The 22,681-nt window shown below is 36.9% G+C and overlaps 1 protein-coding gene across 7 annotated transcripts in view; it reads right to left on the reverse strand.

Moving 5' to 3' along the window:
- Window positions 1-22,681, reverse strand: part of CEP57L1 (centrosomal protein 57 like 1) — a 45,503-nt gene that overhangs the window by 17,590 nt on the left and 5,232 nt on the right. For 5 of the 7 annotated variants that reach the window (XM_012438399.3, XM_012438396.3, XM_012438394.3 and 2 more), the window contains exon 2: window positions 16,064-16,119. The exons of the other annotated variants lie outside the window; for them this stretch is intronic. In XM_012438399.3, the coding sequence (XP_012293822.1) occupies window positions 16,064-16,066 (3 nt within the window). In that variant the 5' untranslated portion in view covers window positions 16,067-16,119. The remainder of the gene's footprint in view (window positions 1-16,063; window positions 16,120-22,681) is intronic. 7 annotated transcript variants of the gene reach the window in all.

The following is a 22,681-nucleotide window of genomic DNA, read 5'->3' on the forward strand; positions in this document are numbered from 1 at the left end:
ATGTATTCTATTTTTTAAAAGATTCTAGTCAATGTTAATTAAACTAATTCATAATCACATAAGGTGATAACTGTTTACACAAAAAAATAACTCACTGGCAGGATTGCGTCAAAATATAAATTTAAGAATTACACTATAGCATTAGCCTATTTTGATTTTTGAGATTTGTACATTTTCCATTTCAATACCTCCCCAGTTCACAAGGCAAAGGCAGTCACTTCCCATGATTGTATTTTCTGAAAGGGCAGAAGGCACAGTTCACTTCCTAGAATTTTCAACTTTAGCCACTGCCATGATTGGCTATCTCCTAGAACATTCTGATTGTTCTAAATTAGAGGCTATAAAGCCTAAAGTTTACTAAGATACTTGATGCTTTTTGTTCTTGCAAGGCAACATATTTTGTTATTGTTATTAGTACCAGCTATCTCAGACACTGTCTGCTCCCCATGGGATATCGCATCTATTTAAGTTGTTGTTCCTTAAAAAAACAAAAGATCAACATTAGTCACAGCTGGCTCACTATAAAGTAGAGGTAAGGCCCCAATGTACATAAGTTCTGCAAATGGTTGTACATCTTCAGAGAGAGGTAAGTGGTTAAAGCTATCCCAAGAACACTGGGCTACTATCTTACTCAGTTTTCAGCTCCGGGTGGGTTTCTCCAATAATAGAAAGAACGAAATTTTGCTATTAGTCACTCCCAGGACTGAAGTCCCTGGGAGGTCTCTGCTTCCTCTGACCCAAATATAATATTATTTCACAAACTGGATTTTGTACCAATTAAAAAACTAGGCCAAATTTGAGGTTTTTAATGTATATGAAATGAAGACCACTTAGAAGATTGCCAGTAAGTTAAAAATCAGACTACAGTTTATTCAAATAAATGTATAGACACATATTAAAGTGGGCACAAGCAGAATGACCCCAATAGAATAAAAATACGGTGAAGAAAAAGAAAGAAAACTGTAAAGAAATGAGAGGGCAAGTTATGCTGTGACACAGAGCTCAGAGATTCTCATTGTAATGGAATCTCAGCTTAACCCTTATAACCTGGTCCTGTGTTGTAAACAAGTATATAAGCCTACTAGAAGCTTATTTACATAAAGCACTGAAGCATCCTGGGAGAAAAACTCACTCTGAAGGAAGATTAAGTAACTACAAAAGGCTTGATCCAAAATCAAAGCCTTATTTGGCTGAGGAGATGAGTGATTCTGAGTAGTCTATGGTGGTGGTCATTCTAATTTATCTCTGACCTAGTGCCATAGACTCATATGTGGGTCCTAAAAAGAGAGAGAGTTTAAAGAAAAACTGAGAAATGTTTCACCAGTATCTCTATAAAATATCAAGGCATTAGCTTCCCTGCTTTGTGTAAGATGTTTATGCCAATGGAGGAGGAGTCAGATTGCTAATACAGTTTTGGCCCCTTTCTGGTGCATTGGTTAGTAGTAGTCAGCATGTGCATGAGAGAGCAAGAGTAAGAAAGAAAGAGAGCAAGAGAAACAGAGAGGGAGCACAGATGGATGGGACATATTTATGGGCATATATGGGAAATACTTCTAGAGACAAATTTCTGAAAATACAGAGAAGTACCTAAACCACAATCTCTAGGATTCTGGTGTTTCTGGTATGAGACTTAGCTAGCCATTGGTAACTGAAAATGCCTCAGGAATTCTTATAGAACATTTTATAGGTGTCTGAAAGTAGGGGCAAAGGGCTATAAAATGTGAACCTCATTTGTATCAAGCCTGGGAAATTCAGGTTATACCTGGAACTATTCTTTTTTTCTTAAAGTTTTTATTTTATTTCTTCTAAAATCAAACAAAAAAATGGGATACATGTGCAGAACATGCAGGTTTGTTACAAAGGTATACGTGTGCCATAGTGGTTTGCTGCACCTATTGACCCATCCTCTAAGTTCCCTTGCCTCACTCCCCATCCCCTAACAGGCCCTGGTGTGTGTTGTTCACCTGTGTACCATGTATTCTCAATGTTCAACTCCCACTTATGAGTGAAAACATGTGGTATTTGGTTTTCTGTTTCTGTATTAGTTTGTTGAGGATGATGGCTTCCAGCTTCATCCATGTCCCTGCAAGGGACATGATCACATTCTTTTTTATGGCTGCATAATATTCCATGGTGTATATGTACCACAGTTTCTTTATCTAGTCTATTACCGATGAGCATTTGAGTTGGTTTACCTGGAACCATTTTTGACAGCTTGTGAACAACCAGGGAAATTACTGATTGTCTTTATGGTCTGTAAAATTAATATACCCTAATTGGCTGTAACTAAGGACCTGTTGCATAAAAAAACTATCCTCTGCTCTGCCAAAATAATGCTCTAGACACAAACACTTTGCTGCAAAACATTTTAATGTATTATGGAGGAAAACACTTATTCCATAAGACTACTAGGGAGACAGCATTAGGGGCTAGTCAGAGATACTATAGAAGACTTTTGGAATAAAGGAATCTCTGCTATTACTGCTAATTCTTCCAAGTTTGGATTTTCCTTAGAGAAACTGAGGAAAGATCAACAACTCAGTTTCTTTTATCTGTTTTTTTCTTTATGTATGCATCTACGCTAACTTACCTTAACACCAAATACAGTAAAGCCTGGACTAACTCTTATTTTTTAATATATAGTACTTTAAGAAGTAATTTATTTCCATAGTACTTTAAGAAGTATAGTACTCTATAGTGCTTTTTTCCTATAGTACTTAAAATTGAGTAAGCTAATCTGTGGTGGAGGAACTTATGTGATATCCTATAATAATTACATAATGTGTTATTTATAATGTACAATAACCAAAATGTTAAGATGTGACAATAAAAATTAACTGGTCAATGAAAACTAGTAAATATATAAATGTAACATAAATACTTCAGTGGGATTCAACTATTCATTTGTTGATCATCCAATAAATGATGTTTAAAAAATTGGGTAAAAAATCCAGCTAAGCCTTCATCTCACTCCATGTATCAATACAAATGTCAGATAACTACAGAGTCAAATTAAAAAAAACTCAAAATATTATTTTAAGAAATCAGTGAACAATTAAATAACCTTAGACTAGGTAAGATATTCTATGTTTAAAAATAACAGAAAAATAAAGGAAAAGATACAAAAGCTCCGTTAATACGACATATAAGGCTCGGCACAGTGGCTCACGCCTGTAATCCTAGCATCTTGTGAAGCCGAGACAGGTGGATCACAAGGTCAAGAGTTCGAGACCAGCCTGGCCAGCATGGTGAAACCCCGTCTCCACTAAAAATAAAAAAATTAGCTGGGCATGCTGGCACACACTTGTAGTCCCAGCTACTTGGGAGGCTGAGGCAGGAAAATCGTTTGAATCCAGGAGACGGAGATTGTAGTGAGCCAAGATTGTGCCACTGCACTCCAGCCTGGGTAACAGAGCGAGACTCTGGCTAAAACAATAATAATAATAATAATACAACATATAAAAATTGTAAACAAAATTGAATGGCAAAAGACAAACAGAAATAAGTAAGTGCAATGAAGAACAAAGGGTTAATGTTAATATGGAAAGAGCTTTTGTAAGTCAAAAGAAAAATACTAACACCATAATAGGAAAATGACAAATAATTATAAACCATCAATTCACAGAATAATGTGGCAAGTAAACAATAAATCTGGCTGGGAGCAGGGGCTCATGCCTGTAATCCCAGCACTTTGGGAGGCTGAAGTGGGTGGATCACTTGAGGTCAGGATTTTGAGAACAGACTGGCCAACATGGTGAAACCCCATCTCTCCTAAAAAATACAAAAATTAGCTGAGCATAGTGGCAAGTGCTTGTAATCCCAGCTACTCAGGAGGGTAAGGCATGAGAATCACCTGAGCCCAGAGGTGAAGCTTGCAGTGAGCCAAGATTGTGCCACTGCACTTCAGCCTGGGTGACAGAGACAAACTCAATAAATAAATAAATCAGTAATAATCAATGAAAAGCAGTTATATCCAGATTCAAAAGTAAAGCCCTTTGCAGCTGGACCTCAATTCAAATCTTGGATCTGTCACTTAATATCTTTTTGACTTTGAGAAAAACTTTTCAGAAAATATTAAATGAAAATTTCTAGGCTGGGCACAGTGCTCACACCTGTAATCCCAGCACTTTGGGAGGCTGAGGCAGGCAAATCATTTGAGGTCAGGATTTCGAGACCAGCCTGGCCAACATGGTGATACCCCATCTCTACTAAACATGCAAAAATTAGCCAGGCGGGCTGGATATGGTGGCTCACATCTGTAATCCCAAGCACTTTGGGAGGCCGAGGTGGGTGAATCACTTGAGGTCACAAGTTCGAGACAAGCCTGGTCAACATGGTGAAACCCCTTTTCTACTAAAAATACAAAAAAATTAGCCGAGTGTGGTGGCAGGTGCCTGCAGTCCCAGCTACTTGGGTGGTTTGAGATACTGAGGCAGGAGAATCACTTCAACCTGGGAGGCAGAGGATGCAGTGAGTGGAGATCACACCACTGCACTCTAGCCTGGGAGACAGAGCGAGACTCCATCTCAAAAAAATAAATAAATAAAATTGTAATCGCAGGAGGGGAAGGTTGCAGTGAGCCAAGATTGTGCTGCTGCATTCCAGCCTGGGCAATAGAGTGAGACTCTGTCTCAAAAAAAATTTAAATAAATGGAAAATTCCAGAAATGGTTCATAAGTTTTAAATTGTGTGCCATCTTGAGTACCACAATGATGAAATCTCACACTGTCCAGCTCCATCCTGCCAAGGATGTGAATCATCTCTTTGTCCAGCATTTTCACACTGTAGATGCTACCTGCCTGTTTGGAGCTTAGTGGTCACCTTGGTTATCAGATCAACTGTCATAGTATCATACTCCTTGCATTCAAGTAACCCTTATTCTACTTAACACTGGCACCAAAGCACAAAAGTAGTGATGCTGGCAATTTAGATATGCCAGAGAGAAGCCATAAAGTGTTTTCTTTAAGTGAAAAAGTAAAAGTTCATGACTTCATAGGAAAAGAAAAAAATAATCACATGCTGAGGTTGCTAAGATCTACAATAAGAACAAATCTGATATCCATGAAACTGTGAAGAAGGAAAAAAAATTGTTCATAGTATATATAGCATTTGGTACTATCTGTGGTTTCAAGTAACTGAGGGTCTTAGAACACACACCTATGGACAAGGGGGGACTACTGTATGCACTTTCTGTAGGCAAATATGTACTTGATAAAAAGTAGCCATACTTATCTTAAAAGAAAGCAAGGCAATACAATTTTTAACATTTCAAACAAGGGTTCAAGCGATTCTCCTGCCTCAGCCTCCCGAGTAGCTGGGATTACAGGTGCCCACCACCATGCCTGGCTAATTTTTTGTATTTTTAGTAGAGACGGAGTTTCACCATGTTGGCCAGGCTGGTCTCAAACTCCTGACCTCAGCTGATCCACCCACCTTGGCCTCCCAAAGTGCCAGGATTATATGCATGAGCCACTGTGCCCAGCCTCTAATCAGTTTCTTAGGGCTCCACTCTTATATGTAAGTTATCTAACCAAGGTTTACCAGACATTAGGAAAGATGGAGACCAAAGCAAACAAACAACAAGAGGTTTAGGAGGAACATGAAAACTGGAAATATACCTTTAGTGAAGATAGAATGTATAATCATTGAAGACGATGATAGTTCCTAGTGAATTTGTTTGGAGTACAGTGAATAATTGTTGGCAGTAAAAAATAGGCAAAAATGTTTAAGAGCCATGCCACAGAGGATTTAGTTTGTAATTTATTTGATTAGGCCATAGGGAAGTAATTAAGGACACAAAAGGGAATAACATGACTAGGTTTGCATTTTGACAAGTTCATTCAGATAGCCCTAAGGTGAACAGACAAAAGACGGAAGAAATCATAGGCAGATGGACAAATGAAGAGATTAGCAAAGTAATTCAAACAAGAAAAATACAGGTCTAAGATAGGACCGGAGTAGATCAGATAAATATGAAATGCTTAGAAGGGATAATCAAAAGGACTTAGGAATCTGCTACAAATTTGAAATAGGACAGAGGAAAGACTCAGAAATACTCAAATTTTTGGTTGGGCAAACAGATGGTGGTGAATTCATGGAAATATGGGATAATATAAAAGGAGCTACAATCTTAGGGAAATAATGAATTTTGTTTTAGACGTGTTGAATTTGAGGTGCTTACAGACACAGAACTGCCCAGCAAGCATACTGAAATATGAATCTAGAGGTTAGGTGAGCAATCAGGCTGAATCTGGAGATATAGACTTGGTTATCAATTAGATCACTCAAGGACAGTATAAAGAACAGCAATTTTCAGTGTGTGCATGTGTGCATGACAAAAGAGGTAGCTGAGACTCACTGCCTGTGTCCATTAGGGAACTATTGTGGGTCCTCCTCAGATCTGTTGAGACGAAATTTTAAAAAGTTAAGAATCACAGATTTGGGTGGCAAATGAAAAAAAAAACTCTCAAAGGAGATTATAAAAAACGAATGATAAGAGAAGTGGGGAAAAAGCAGGAGAAAGAACAAAGGAGTAAAAGTGAGAACAAGTGAGAACAAGTATTTACTATTTATGTCCAATATGCTATGCCTCCCTGAAATATAAAGAACATAGGACATGGCTTCTGCTATCTGACTGAGTTTGTAATTACACTGTTGTAAAAAGACTGACACAAGACAACGAGATGGAGAAAAAAGAAAAGGGAAGGGGCCGAGTCAACAGTATATCAAGTAAAATTGGTTTGCTTATTTCGTAACTACTAATAAATTTTTACTGAGCAGACTCCAAACTCATTAAATAGTCTGAATATAAGAAACACATTATTACATGATTAAAACAACCAGTTTTTTTGTTTGTTTGTTTGTTTGTTTGTTTGTTTTTTGAGACGGAGTCTCACTCTATCACCAGGCTGGAGTGCCATGGCATGATCTTGGCTCACTGCACCTCCACCTCCTGGGTTCAAGCAATTCTCCTGCCTCAGCCTCCCGAGTAGCTGGGACTATAGGCATGTGTCACCACACCCAGATAATTTATATTTTTAGTAGAGACAGGGTTTCACCATGTTGGCCAGGATGATCTCGATCTCTTGACCTTGTGATCCTCCCACCTTGGCCTCCCAAAGTTCTGGGATTACAGGCGTGAGCCACCACGCCCAGGTGAACAGTCAGTTTTTTAAGAGTACAAAGTAATGTCAATCTTTAAAAATATTTTATAAATTATAGCATCTAATTGTTCATGTGCACAGTTAATTCAACTCAATACATTCAATAAGAGTTATCTAATTATCAAACAAATTCATCAAGTGCTGAATTTAAAATAACCTGGCTTACGAAGATTCTATCTAATAGATTTCTCCTTATTGAATGTGTATCCACTGAGTTTAGAACACATAATGTCTAAGGTCACTTAAATGATTAGACTCCCCATCATCTTTACCAACATTTAGTTTATATTGACTATTCAGTTCATAAGAAAATGCTCCTGATTTAATATAAAGCAAATGAGGAACAACATAAAACTGTATAATTATAGCCTATTTTTAAAAGGACAAAAATAGGTACAAATAAGATTAAAATATTAAAATGCAAATAGATGGACAACAGATTTTCTGTTATTTCTATCTTCTAAAACATTCTCCACAATGAACCGTATTACTTTTATAATGAGAAAAAAAACTAATAAAATATTTTCTCCTCAACTAGATTTCCAAAGAGGTAGAAAGCAGCTGGAGATTTAGAGTATCAATTATTTATATGAATATCTGTTGGAAGCACTTACATATTTTCATTTGTAAGGGTCTCATGTCTCTTATCTCAACAAAAACTCAGAAAGGAAATTATGTTTATTTTTTTCTCTAAGTCCCGACAATCCAAATTCCTATGTTCTGCAAACAGGCATTGTATCTTCAGGGCCTAATCCAAAAAATATTTGTAAAAATGAATTCTCTGAAACTAATTTGTTAGGTCAACAACTTTTTCCTACCTCCCTATGCTAATGTTTATTATGGTTGAACCCAGCAAATCAGTAAATACTGTCCCAATTGAAAAAAAAAACACATATTGTGCCTTGATATGTACTTTTACATACAAGTTTTAATTTAATGTCATTTAAGTAAATCAAAATTCTTAGGATTTTAAAATATTACTGGTAATATTTCTTCAAAAAGTTCTAAATTTAAAAAATAAGTGATTTTGAAAGGGTTTCAACATTTTGATGTTTAATGTGTTTATAAGGACAAATGTATACTATACTTATTTTCATTGAACTTTAACCATTTCTGTCTACCCGTCTATCAATCAATCAATCAAGATAGGTTCTCACTATGTTGCCTAGACTAGCCTCAAACTCCTGGGCTCATGCGATCCTCCCACCTCAGCCTCTCGAGTAGCAAGTGTGTGCCACCATACACTTTTCTCTTTAGAATGGTTGATGGCAAACTTAGTAAACACAGACGGAGTTCAGAAACTCAGTAAAAGCAAAAATGTTACATTTAAAAGTTAATGGTACTCAGATTAGTTGCTATAAACCCACTTTCTAGGCCTTTAGATATTTTTTTCCACAGGTTGAACAGACTTAATAGTCAGAATTAATTATGGGACTTTATGATTAGTCAGGCTGCCCAAGGGAAAATGAGCTATCGGACAATGTTAAATAACTAAGGCTTGCCTAGTTCATACCAAAATTTATTTAGACTAGTTTTAAAAGAAATATTTCTAAAATGTTTAAACTGCTTTCCTTCTTTTTAGGCAGAGTATATTATTCAACACAACTTAATCTTTAGGATGACTTAAGGATAGCATCACAGTATTTTAATTATGCACAATGATACTTAGGAACCCAGAGTGATACTTGTATTGTTCATCCATTCACTGGAAAGTTTCAGATCATCCTAGACTCTGTTTTCTGTCTTTTTACCTCTTGCTACCTCTTCCCTTGCTGTCTACCTACTTGTTTCTAGCAGAACACTCATTTCTAATTGGTTTCCCAACCTACAGCAAATAAGAAACAACAAAGCAATCAAGTTTCATTCATTAAACATTCAGAGATGAAAAATACAATCCAAGGCAGTCCCTGAAACATTCACAACTTAATTATGTTACACAGGGTGCTATGGGAATCCAAAGGAGAAGCCTCTGACCCAGAGTCTGGGGATTTCAATGATGACTTCCTGGAGTAGCTAGTTCTTAAACTAAGACATGAATAATGAATAAATAGCATTTCATAAGCAAAAGAAAGTGAGAGAATTGGCAGAAGAAAAGATCAAGTGCACAGACAGAATAGCATGGCAATAATAAAAATGATATCTCACATTTATTAAAAACTTCTGTGAATTAACTTACTAAATCCACATACCAATGCTATGAGGCACAATTATTCCTATTTTACAGATGAGGAAACTGTGGCACAGAAAAAACTGTTTCCTCCAAGGTCCACATCTAGTTAAGTGGCAAGATCAGATTTGCAGTCTGGCTCTAAAGCTAACACTCTAAATCACCATACTATATTGCTTATCTGTGCAAAATTATGAAAGCAAGAGACAATCCAGTGCTTTGAGCAATTTACTATGAGTAATTTACTAAGGCTGGAAGGTTGTATAGTGCCTGAATATTGCGGAAGATAAGGCAGAAACCAGGTCTGAGGAGCCTTGTATGCCAGGTACAGGTGTTTAGATTTTATCCTGTAGGCAGTAAAAGCCATACAGCAGAGGATTAGCAAGATCACACTGACTTTGATAAAGACTTTCATGAGATAAGAATGGAAAGAAACAACCAAAGGCTCAAAGTACAGGTAGGAGGCTATTCCAGAGCTCTATGTGAGAGATGATAAAGACCCGAACTAAAGCAATAGAAGTGGTTCTTTTTTTTTTTTTTTTTTTTTTTGGAGATGGAGTCTCACTCTCTCGCCCAGGTTGGAGTGCAATAGCAAGATTTCAGCTCACTGCAACCTCTACTTTCCGGGTTCGAGTGATTCTCCTGTCTTAGCCTCCTGAGTAGCTGGGATTACAGGCATGTGCCACCATGCCTGGGTAATTTTTGCATTTTTTTTAGTAGAGACGGGGTTTCACCATGTTGGCCAGGCTGGTCTTGAACTCCTGAACTCAGGTGATCCACCCGCCTTGGTCTCCCAAAGTGTTAGGATTACAGGTGTGAGCCACCATGCCCAGCCAGAAGTGGTTCTATTTAGATATTTCCTGCTATTAATCCTATGGAAAAGAGGAGAAAAACTAGAGAAAATTAGGATGTCAAATTCACAGAACTTATGACCAGAACAAGGAAAACTTGTGATAGGGAAAAAATGAAATAAAGTTGTAGCCAAAGCAGAAAACAGATTCTGAGGGCAGTGGAGGTGGTATAAAAGATTCATTTTAGACATAATTTAGGTGCTTGTGAAGTAACATCTTTTAAAAAATCAGCTAACACTTATATTGAGCTTGCTACACGTGAGGCACTAGTCAAAGAAGTTTACATGCACTGAATCATGAAGGCAACACTACGAGGTATTAACTTCTTTTTACGTGAGGCATCTGAGAAGTTAAGCAACTTGCCCAGGGTCATGCAGCAATAAAGGGGCTGAGCTGGGATTTGAACCTAGGTATCCTGGTTCAGAGGGCTTCTGTCTTTAATAGAGACATGCCATTGTATAAATCAGTTTGACACTCAAGAATTGTTTAAAGATAAGGATTTGGTGCCAGCTGGCTCCGTTAGTAGGTAATAATAAAAACAAAGATAAGGATTTGGAAGTCATCAATATATATAGATGGCAGCTGAAGCCATAAGTATTGAGTTAGATACACAGTATGCAGTCTATATCTCTAAGTGTGGTCCTTCAGTCACTTAGGTAAGAATACCCTGAGGATGTTTATTTTTAATAAGCACACAGATTCCTGGGCCTCACCAAGGTCCACGGAAACAGACACTCTAGGGCTAAGGCCCAGAAATAGTTGGATTAACTACCCAACTAATTCTTATGTAAATTAAAGTTTGAAGATCACTAAAGGAATGAGCAAAGAAATGTGTAACAATGACATTGAGTTTATTAGAAGTGTGTCTACAATAAGAGTAAGCAACTTCTGAACAAGGATGGTAGTAGGGGCCTGGGCAAGTGTCTGATTAGTCTTTGATCAAATCTAAGCCACAATACATTATAAGATGTATTATTCTTTTATGTACCACCACCACCAAAACAACAAAATACCCCAAATAGGAGGCCTCCCATGTAAAGCTAGAACAACAAAAGGGCTATGAATGCAATATAAGCAAACGAAGGATAAACCCAGCATTCAGAGAGACAGCAAGGAAACCTGAAAGTCTCTACTATACACAAGAGAGAAGGAATTTTATCTAAAAGACAGTACTTACTTAGCTTTGCAGTCTGAATTCATATTACCAGTGAGGTCAAAAACAAAACACATCAAAACCATCAAAGACAAAACAAAACAAAAAAATATTTCAGGCAGAGAATTTAACTTAAAGTGGTCTCAGATTGGTAGTAATGCAAATAACTGGCAGAGTGAAATGCAAAACCTTTCTGAAGTAATCTGACTTCAATTGAGGCCAATAATGATTACCAAGACATTTCCCTATTTTAGACATTTTTTAATTTCCAGAATTTCTAAAAATATGTGTCTTAGAGCCACTGAAATACAGTTGATGGAATGCATATCAAGCTATATGCTGAACACTCAGAATCTCTGGGGGTGGGTTATTTTAGGGTTCTCAAACGTACTATATAATTTCATATAGGTGTTGATTTATTTTTAAAATAACTATAAAACAAAGACACTATTAAAAATTATAAAATTGTTTCCCTTTCCATCACATTTAACCATATTTATAATTCCTCTAAATATAAAAAGTCTCATCCATTTTAAAACAAGAACCCCAAAGAGTAAGATCAGACCACTAATACCTCTACCTTAGACTCTATGTAAATGCTTCCACACTCTGGGATTTTGATAAAGAAATTGCAAAATTCACCACAGGCCCTGGTAACTGTCCAGACTTAAAAAGACAAACAGCAAACTTTGTTTCTGCCAAGGATGATTATTTACAGTCCTGACATCTGATATTCCCTCTTTTGTTCACAGGCCACAAACACTAACTTAATATTTTCATTATATCCAGAGTATCCTGGCTCTTTTTAAGAAAAATTAATCCCTTCTCAACAATGCCACAGTGAAAAAAATTCTTTTAGAACTTCTATAATTTTCCAGAAAAGCAGTGTTTTCCTAATTTAAACATACATTCCCCATCTATTCCAAGAGTAGTACAAACTCTGCACAAATTACACATCATGGTTGCTCTGGGATATTTTAAAACTGCAAATTTCAATGTACAGCAAGCACATCATCCAAATAAGTTGTTAGACGGCCAAAATTGCTTTAGAATGAAAATAAACACCAACTGATCACTACAGAGAGTTTTACAATCCAAAAGTGTGACTTACAAATAAACCAGGTATTCAAAGGACCACTGCTAACTTCCCCATTTTTAGTGGGTTAAGGTCCTCAGAGTCCTTCTCACAACACAGTCCTGTCTAGAGCAACTGATACAAAAATTCTAATCTGACTCTCATCCCTGCCACATGCCATACCCTACTAGAGCACCTCTTTCACTCAGGAAAACTATCCTACCCTCAGATCAAATGTTTACCTATGAGAGAGCGAGTGAGTGTATATGTGTGTGTCTGTGTAAGTACAGGAATTTTCTAAGACTGCAGAAAGTGAACTAACATTTTCCACATCCCTATCTATAAATGAAGATTCACTTTCCCCATAGAAACAAAGAAATAATGGTTTTATAGTGACACTATGCTTCTAACCATTTTATAACAATACTGTTTCTTTGTGGAACTGTGTAAAATCCACTGAATATAAATGTCAACCTACTTAGTAATTCTTGGGATGATATCTATTAGTATAATTTGTGTGCCATAAATATTTAACTTAAAACATTTAAAAAGTAGCCCATAATCCCATTATACAGAACCCCCATTAACATGTTCTTTTTAATATCCACAGGTAACAAAACCTAAACAGCACAGAAAATCACAAAATGAAAAATAAAAAATTTTCTGTTCCTGGACTGCTGATTCCCAACTATACCCACTACTTTCCCCTCCCCGAAGATAATCACCATCAACACTTCTTGAGGACAGAAAGAAAAACAATTATTTATATACCTAAGCACTTTTCTTTTGGAGACTTTCCTAACATATGCATCAATTTGCAGGCAATGCAGAAAAGGTTCATCTTAGAATATGGCAATCTTTTTAATATTAATGTCTAGAAATGTTAACTTCGTAAGGACTTTTGTTTGTATAATGCATTTTCATGTTTTCATGTACCTGTAACGTAGACTATTTGATAACAAAGTATAGCATAGTGATTAAGAGGTAGGCTCTGCAGCAAAACTCCTTGGGAATAAATCCTGTGTGATCTGCAGTAAGTTTCTTAAATGTTCCTCCTATCTACAAAATGGGAATAATATGACTACCTATTTAAGATAATTATATGTAATGAATCAACATGAAGTACTAGAATAGAGCTTAGTACGCAATAAGCACTCAATAAATGTTGGCTATTACTGATAATCAGAAATCTTTAAATTTTGGATATTTCATCCAAATTTTTGTCAGTAAAATCACTGATGTGCATAATGATACTAAGAAACCAAAAAATCAAAAAATCTCTTTTGAACTATCAAAAACTACTATATCCAGTGTTTCTTAACATTATATCATACTATAATCCTAATGTCTCCAATAGGTAATCTATAAACAATGCATGATTTTCACAAAGTGAAATGCTTGATTTCCCACATTTAACCTACTTATAACTTTATACTGCTCCTGCACAAACCTAATTTTTACACCTAATGCCTTCTCTAGGCCCCCATTCCCCTCCTCCTCCTCCCCCTCCTCCCCCTCCTCTTCCTTCCCCCTCCGCCCCCCACCTTTTTCTTCTTCCTTTTTTTTTTTAAGAGATGAAGTCTCGCTCTGTTGCTCAGGCTGGAGTGCAGTGGCATGATCTTGGTTCACTGCAACTTCCACCTCCTGGGTTCAAGCAATTCTCCTGACTCACTCAGCCTCCTGAGTAGCTGGGATTACAGGTGCATGCTGCCATACCCAGCTGACTTTTTGTATTTTTAGTAAAGATGGAGTTTTACCATGTTGCTCAGGCTGGTCACGAACTCCTGAGCTCAGGCACTCCGCCTGCCTCAGCTTCCCAAAGTGCTGGGATTATAGGTTTGAGCCACAGTGGCTGGCAGGTCCAGCTCTTCTTAAGAGACAATATCACTTTGGAGTTGGCACTGACTTATTTGTTCTTTACTTCTGCCTAAGATAATAATTTTTTAGCAAGTACTGACTACCATTTCTCTGCATTTTAACAGAGTTCATTTCTACTTGAATGTCCCAAAGGCACCTCAAATGTATACCCAAAACTTAGAATACCATCTTTGGCCTAAAAACAGTTTTTCTTCCTATATTCATAATATCACTTAATAGGATCATCCTCCTACTCCCCATCCTCAAGTTCTGAGGACGTCAACACCTAAAACACTTCTTGAATCAACTATCCTCTCCCATCCTTACCACCACTATTAGATGTCCTAGCCTAGGCCCTCATCATTTACTGCCTGGACCATTACAGTAGCCTTTTGAAGTGATTTTCCTACGACTAATTGTGTTTCACTAAAACTATCTTTTACTGTACCCCTAGAGTGATCTACCTAAAATTAAAATCCAGCCATGTTACTTCAATGCTTCAAACTCTTCAATGACTGCAGAATAAAGACCTTCTCAGGGCATACAGGGCTCTCATGACTCATTATCTAGTTATTTTCTCCTGCTCCTGCTGAGTGAACATATTTCTAGTGTTCATATTGTTCTCTCTTCCAGAAATATTCTTGTCCATTATGAAAGACACAGTTCATCAGTTAAACTGACCATGAAGCTTTCCCTTTCCTGGCTTCCTGAGGCTGGGCTAATTAACTTTCCTCTGTGCATACCTATATGTTTAATATATAATAAAACAATAACCTGTTCATGTCTTCCCCATTGAACTGCAAGCCTTGAGGACAGAGAGCAAAGTCTCATTCATTTTTGTAATCTCAGCACCCAATTTAATACTTAATGCTTGCTAAACCGAAATGAATTAAAAGCTATGTGGAGTTCCAAGACAAAATCTACTGAAAAGTCATAGCAATATAAGGTAAAAGGAAGATGTCTATGCCATTCATATCAGAGAGAGTGCTAGCTACTGAATGGAGTGCCTGAGTTATTCTGTGATAAAACAATACAAACACAGGTTTGCCATACACATTTCTCTCCTTGGTACTGAGAGCACCAAAGTCATAATTTCAATTCTTATTCCTATTAGCAAGCTTCAGTATGTTAACTACAGTGACTTTTGACCCACATGTCTGAGGTGAACAATTGTTTCGAAAGGCTGAAGTAATCTACTGATGCACAGAGATGTTGAGAGGCTGCAGAGAGACACCATTAAGCCCTTACTTTTTTTTCAAACCAGACTTGTTGGCACAGCTGTTAAAGTCTTAACAGCGTATGTTGTCAAATAGCCCAGAGGGCAAAAGGACAAAACCCGATTTTCCTGGCTAGCCGAGGTGGGAGCTTAATTAATTAATAAAAATGTATTTTTCTAGCCAGGCGCAGTGGCTCACACTTGTAATCCCAGTTCTTGGGGAGGCCAAGGCAGGTGGATCACCTGAGATCAGGGGTTTGAGACCAACCTGGCCAACACAGTGAAACCCCATTTTTACAAAAAATACAAAAATTGGCTGGGCATGGTGGTGGGTGCCTGTAATTCCAGCTACTTGGGAGGCTGAGGTAGGAAAATCACTTGAACTCAGGAGGCAGAGGTTGCAGTGAGCCGAGATTGTGCCACTGCACTCCAGCCTGGGCGACAGAGTGAGACTCCATGGACCTGGGTTAAAGGTGGGGATGGGATGGTTTCGGGATGATTCAAGCCCATTACATTTATTGTGCACTTTGTTTCTATTATTATTACATTGTAATACATAATAAAATAATTATACAACTCACCATAATGTAGAATCAGTGGGAGCTCTGAACTTGTTTTTGCAACGAGATGGTCTCATCTGGGGGTGGAGAGGCAGTGACAGATCATTAGGCTTTAGATTCTCATAAGGAGCATGCAACCTAGATCCCTCATATGCGCAGTTCGCAGTAGGATTTGTGATCCTGTGAGAATCGAATGCCACTCCCGACCTGACAGGAGGTGGAGCTCAGGCAGTAATGCAAGCAATGGGGAATGGCTGTAAACACAGATGAAGCTTCACTTGCTCACCTGTTGCTCACCCCCTGTTGCGTGTACTGGTTCCTAACAGGCCACAAAGAAGTACCAGTCCATGGCCAGGGGGTTGGGGATCCCTATCTAGATAACCTATCTAGAAAATGTAATTTCAAAACATACATTTGCACAATAGCATCAGAAACTACATGAATGATAGGAATAATGGCAAATAAAAATCTGTAAGGGCACTGTGAAAAAGAACAAAAAGATGGGCTGTTCTTCTAGTTATTAAAATTTATTACAGCATTTTAGTCATTAAAATAGTAGTATAGGCCTGAGATGAGACAAAGGGATTGATAAAAAAGAGAGCAAATAAACACTTACATATGTGGGAATTTGCTATATAAAAAAGAGGGCATTTCCATGAAGAAAGAATTGGCTATTCAATATTGACTATGCCAGGATAATATGCTATCGACACCGTAATATATAAACATATATCTCTACTCCATGCCAAACACAAAAACAAATGCCAGCTAGACTGAACACCTACATGTGAACAACAAACCTTTGCTTTAGAAGAAAATATAGAAGATGTTTCAGACTTTGGGTAAGAAGAGATTTCTTAAGATAATTTACACATCAAAAAAGGAAAAATGATAAAACTATATTAAAATTTAAATTTCTGTAAAACAAAAAACATTAATAGGGCCTGGGTAAATAAGTTGTATCATATTGATACAATGAAACAAACTGTATACCAGCTAAAATTTAAAAACAAGATCTACATTTCGCAATGCAGAAAAGCTCTGAAAATATACTGTTGAGTAAAACAGAAAGCAAGTTACAGATAATAAGATGTCTTCTATGTAACATTTTCTTAAAAGGCAGAGACAATATATGACTGTGCCAAGAGCACTTTCAAACATATGTGATATTTTATTTCATTGAAAAGAAAAAACTAAACTAAAGCAAATTAGGCAAAATGTTAACATTTGTTCATTTCAAGGGGTAGTTTAACAGGGTATTTATTTTGTTACTCTTATTTTTTGTTTGAAATATGTAATGCTTTTTAAAATGATGCAAAATTTTAGTATCTTACCCCTATATATGTATATATTCACATAAAATGTGGATAAGAAAATAAGTAGAAAAATAAGAATAAAGTCAGTAGTGAGACTGGTTTATAAAATTCATATTGTATGTTGGGTATATATGCTAGAGTTGGCTCACAAATCTTTCAAGAAGAGTAAAATGAATATAGACTTAGCAATTAATGATTTTTAAAAATCTATCCATTAATATGTATCAGAAATACTGGAGATTTAGTCATTCAAAGCATACTACAATAAATTTTGAGTCACCAAAAACAGAAAAACAGGAGAAAATACTGAAGAGTAAACTTGATGTAAGTGGTTTATTCATTTATTCCTGACAGATGCAAGCAAAATAACATAGAAAAAAGGCGGATGGTACTCTGAGAATAGTATGTATGACACTGTTTCAGAAAGTACATTTTTGAAAGGCTGAAAAGAATATAATTCGAATCAATCTTGTTCAGGAATTCAAATCAACCTTGAATTCTTAAACTTAAAAATAAAAATGTACAGATTCAAATTTAAGAGCCTTTATGATTCACTTGGGCAATACACACACCCCACACAAAAAGGTAAACATATAGTACTTGGTTGACAAGACATTTTTCAAAAGCCAAAAGACAAACTAAGGAAACATTTAGAGGCAAAACTGCTTATGTTACTATGTAGCAAATAACTCCTTTAAAAACTTAAGTTGAAGTCAGTTATAGAAAGAGATATTTTAAGTTTACAGGGTTTCAGTGATTCATTGTAGAGAAGGGTCAAACTATTGTGGAAAAATCACAGGTAAATTTTTGCAACCTTGTAAGACTAGGCAAAAAAGTAGCAAAGAAACAGCAATATAGACAAATAACAAGGTAATTCAACTGGAGAATAACATTCTTAATTGTAGAAAGTCTTCCTAACAATTTGCACTTACAGCACTCAGTCAACCACACATTCTGACAATAGATAACTAAAATGGAACTGTTAGTCCTTTTTCCTGATATGTTCCAGATAAAGCTCTCCCTGGCCTCATCTTTAGGCTGACTTTAAGTCTCTCTTTCAAAGAACAGTTTTGAAGAATGGCACCAATATAGTTACACAGATTCAGTACAATGGTCATTAAAAAAAAGTTTTTCACCTTTTAATATCATTGATTAAAATAATAATTTCAGATCCAGCAGAAACTTTATTAATAAAAATATAAATCTAGGCACAGACCTTACACCTTTTACAAAAAACTAACTTAAAAATGGATCATAAATATATACACAAAACAAAATGACTTTGGGTATGGCAATGACTTTTCAGATATAACACCAAAAGCATGATACATGAAAGCCGGACTTCACTCAAATTAAAAATTTCTGCTTTGCAAAAGACGCTATTAAGAGAATGAAAAGCCACAAACTTGGAGAAAATATCTGCAAAATGCATATCTGATATAGGACTTGTGTCCAAAATATACAAAGCATTCTTAAAATTCAATAGTAAGTGGGGCATGGAGGTGCATGCCTGTAGTGCTAGCTACTTCGGAGGCTGAGGCAGGACTGCTTGAACCAAGGGGTTTGAGGTTACAGTTAGCTACATGATAGTGCCACTGCACTCCAGCCCGGGTGACATAGTGAGACCCTGCCTCTAAAAAACAAAAACACTCAACAGTAAGAATAATTAAAAAATGGACAAAAGATCTGAACAGACACCTCCCCAAACATGATATACAGGCACCAAATAGGCATATGAAAAGATGCTCAACATATGTCACTGGGGAATCACAAATTAAAACAATAATGAGATACCATTACATACCTATTAGAACAGCTAAAATCCAAAACACTGACAACACCAAATCCTGGCAAAGATGTGGCGCAACAGGAACTCTCATTCATTGGTGGGAAATATAAAATGGTACTGCTGCTTTGAAAAACAGTTGTGAGTTTCTTACAAAGCTAAACATAGGGTTATCTGAGATCCAGCAATCACATTCCTAGATGAGTTAAAAACTTATGCCCAGAAAACGCCTGCACATAAATTTTTAGGACACTTTATTCATAATTGCTAAAAACTGGAAGCAACTAAGAGGTCCTTCAAAAGGTGAATAAGCAAACTGTGATATACCCATACAATGGATTATTTTTCAGTGACAAAAACAAATGAGCTCTCAAGCAACATAAAAAAACATAAAAGAATCATAAATGCACATTGCTAAGTAAAGGAGCCAGTCTAAAAGGCTACATACTACATCAATCCAACTATAAGACATTCTGGAAAACGCAAAACATACAGACAATAAACAGATCAGTGGTTGTGAATAGGCAGAACAATGGGAGTTTTTAGGGTGGTGAAACTATTCTATATGATACTATGTAACTGTGGGTACATGGCATTACACATTTGTCAAAACCCATAGAACCCATACAACACAAAAGTGAAACCTAATGCAAACTACAGACCTTAGAATTAGAAATAGAAAGAAAAATATCTAGTCTAGTCCCTTCATTTTACAGAGGAAGACAGTGAGGTCCAGAAAGATCAGCCAAATGTTATGGCTCACTTTGGGAGGCTGAGTGGGCAGATCGCCTGAGGTCAGGAGTTTGAAACCAGTCTGGCCAACATGGTGAAACCCTGCCTCTACTAAAAATACAAAAATTAGCTGGGCATGGTAGCATATGCCTGTAATCCCAGCTACTCGGGAGGCTGAAGCATGAGAATCACTGGAACCCAGGAGGTGGAGGTTGCAGTGAGTCAAAACTGCACCACTGCATTCCAACCTGAGTGACAGAGCAAGACTCTGTCTCAAAAAAGAAAAAAAAAAAAAAAAAAGATTAAGAGAGTTACCAAAAGTTACACGGAAAAAACTGAGAGCTTAGGTCACAGTTGCAATCTAGTATTATACATAAAGTTTTAAAAAATAGGCTGTGGTGGATTTGGGAAGTTATTAACTCAATTTAGCCCAGCTAGTATTTGCATTGGGCTACCATTAAAAGAACTTGGAAACTTTCTAACACCCAAGATATTAAATACAATAAAAATGCAATCAATATAAAGAATTCAGGGTAAGTTTGTATTCTTTCACTTACAAGTGTAATGTAAATAACCAGAGCTGATGAAATGACACCTCAAGAAAGCAGAAAAAAGCCTGGGCAATAGCAAGACCCTGTCTCTATTAAAAAAAAAAAAAAAAATTAACCATTTGCGGTGGTACACACCTGTAATTCCAGCTACTCAATAAGCTAAAGCAGAGCCCAGGAGTTCAAGGCTGCTGCAGTGAGCTATGATCACATCACTCCACCCTAGTCTGGGCAACAGAGACCCTGTCTCTAAAAATAATAATTAATTAACTACTTAAAAAATAAAGAAAGCAGAAAGTTCTTTTTTTTGTTTTTTTTTTTTGAGGCGGAGTTTCGATGTTGTTACCCAGACTGGAGTGCAATGGCGCGATCTCAGCTCACCGCAACCTCCGCCTCCTGGGTTCAAGCAATTCTCCTGCCTCAGCCTCCTGAGTAGCTGGGATTACAGGCGCGCACCACCATGCCCAGCTAATTTTTGTATTTTTAGTAGAGACGGGGTTTCACCTTGTTGACCAGGATGGTCTCGATCTCTTGACCTCGTGATCCACCCGCCTCGGCCTCCCAAAGTGCTGGGATTATAGGCATGAGCCACCGCGCCCGGCCAGAAAGCAGAAAGTATTTCTAATGGAAAGCCAGAAGAACAAATATTTGAACTCCATGCTTGGCACCAAGAAAAAGAAAAAAGCTACTGTGCTAAGCCACATATTACATACTCAACCTTTTTGTGGAAGTAATAGAACATTATAAAGAAGTGAAGAACACAAGCCTTGTCTGGAGGCAGACTGGCATGGCTTTATTAACTATGTGTTTTGGGGCAAGTTATTTGAACTCTCTAGGCCTCAGCTTCCTTATGTGTAAAAATGGAGATAATAGTACCTTTCATAGGTTTAACATGACACTTAAAGAGATAACCTATGTAAATGACCTGGCATAGAGTAAATGCACTGTTAATATTAGCTACTATTATCAATAATGATAATATAATAGATTATTTATATACATTTAGGGTATTAAGCAGATGTCTCAACACTTTTTACAATCAGATAGGACATAGGAAAACAAATATACAAGCAAAGGAAATGGTACCAAGCACTTTGATGCAATACATGCATTATTTTGTGCTGTCTTCTTAACAAGTCTATGAGGTAGGTAGTACAGCCAGTGAGTCAGCAAGAATTTTGAGAACACCTACCTATCATGTGCAAATCACTGTTTAAGGCACTGGGAGTACAGCGATAAACAAGACCGAGTCCTCACTCTTGAGGAGCTCATATTCTCATGAGGAAGAAAAGATAATAAGCATGAAATAAATAAATATGTTCAAGTGGATAATTTGGGTGAAAGTTAGAAAGGGTAACAGGTGAGCAGCTTTAGCTGGAATGATCAGGTAAGACCTCTCTAAGAGGGACTTTGAGATGAGTTCAAAACAATGAGAAGGCAGCCATGTGAAAATCTTAAGTTTGGTATATTCAAAGAGCAGAAATGTATAATAATATGTACTGTATTTTATAGATTAAAATGGGGTTTTAAAAAGGTTGGCAATTTGTATAACGTAAATGGCAGAGGCATAGATTTCAAGGTCTAGCTCCAAAGTCCATGGTCTCATGGAACTTCTATGCTGCTTCACTGCCAAAGTTAGCAAAACCTCTCAATATCTCTTTTCAGCCATCAAACAATCTTGTTCCCTATCTACTCTTCTAAAATGTAATTGTGAAAATTTACTGATCTAAAGAAGTTCTTCTAAATTCCATAACATCTATTTATATGTTGCAGCAAAAAAGGCAGACTTTTTTTTTTTTTTTTTTTTTTTGGGACAGAGTCTTACTCTGTCATCCAGGCTGGAGTGCAGTGGTATGATCTCGGCTCACTGCAACCTCTGCCTCCCAGGCTCAAGCAATTCTCCTGCCTCAGCCTCCTGAGTAGCTGGGATTACAGGCACGTGCCACCATGCTCAGCTAATTTTTGTATTTTTAGTAGAGATGGGGTTTCACTATGTTGGCCAGGCTGGTTTCAAACTCCTGATCTCAAGTGATCCACCTGCCTCAGTCTCCGAAAGTGCTGGGTTTACAGGCATGAGCCACCATGCCTGGCAAAAAGGCAGACATTATGAATATAGGAACTCTGAATTAAACAATGTGAAACTGATCACATTAAATAAAATTTTATGTGAACAGTAATTACATTTCCTAAGCTATAGATTCCGTAAACTTTCTTTTCTCTTTTTTTTTTTTGAGACAGTCTCATCCTGTCACCCAGC

The sequence above is a fragment of the Aotus nancymaae genome, unplaced genomic scaffold, assembly GCF_030222135.1.
Source record: "Aotus nancymaae isolate 86718 unplaced genomic scaffold, 86718_ANA_hifiasm-v0.15.2.pri h1tg000040l, whole genome shotgun sequence".
Lineage (NCBI taxonomy): Eukaryota > Metazoa > Chordata > Mammalia > Primates > Aotidae > Aotus > Aotus nancymaae.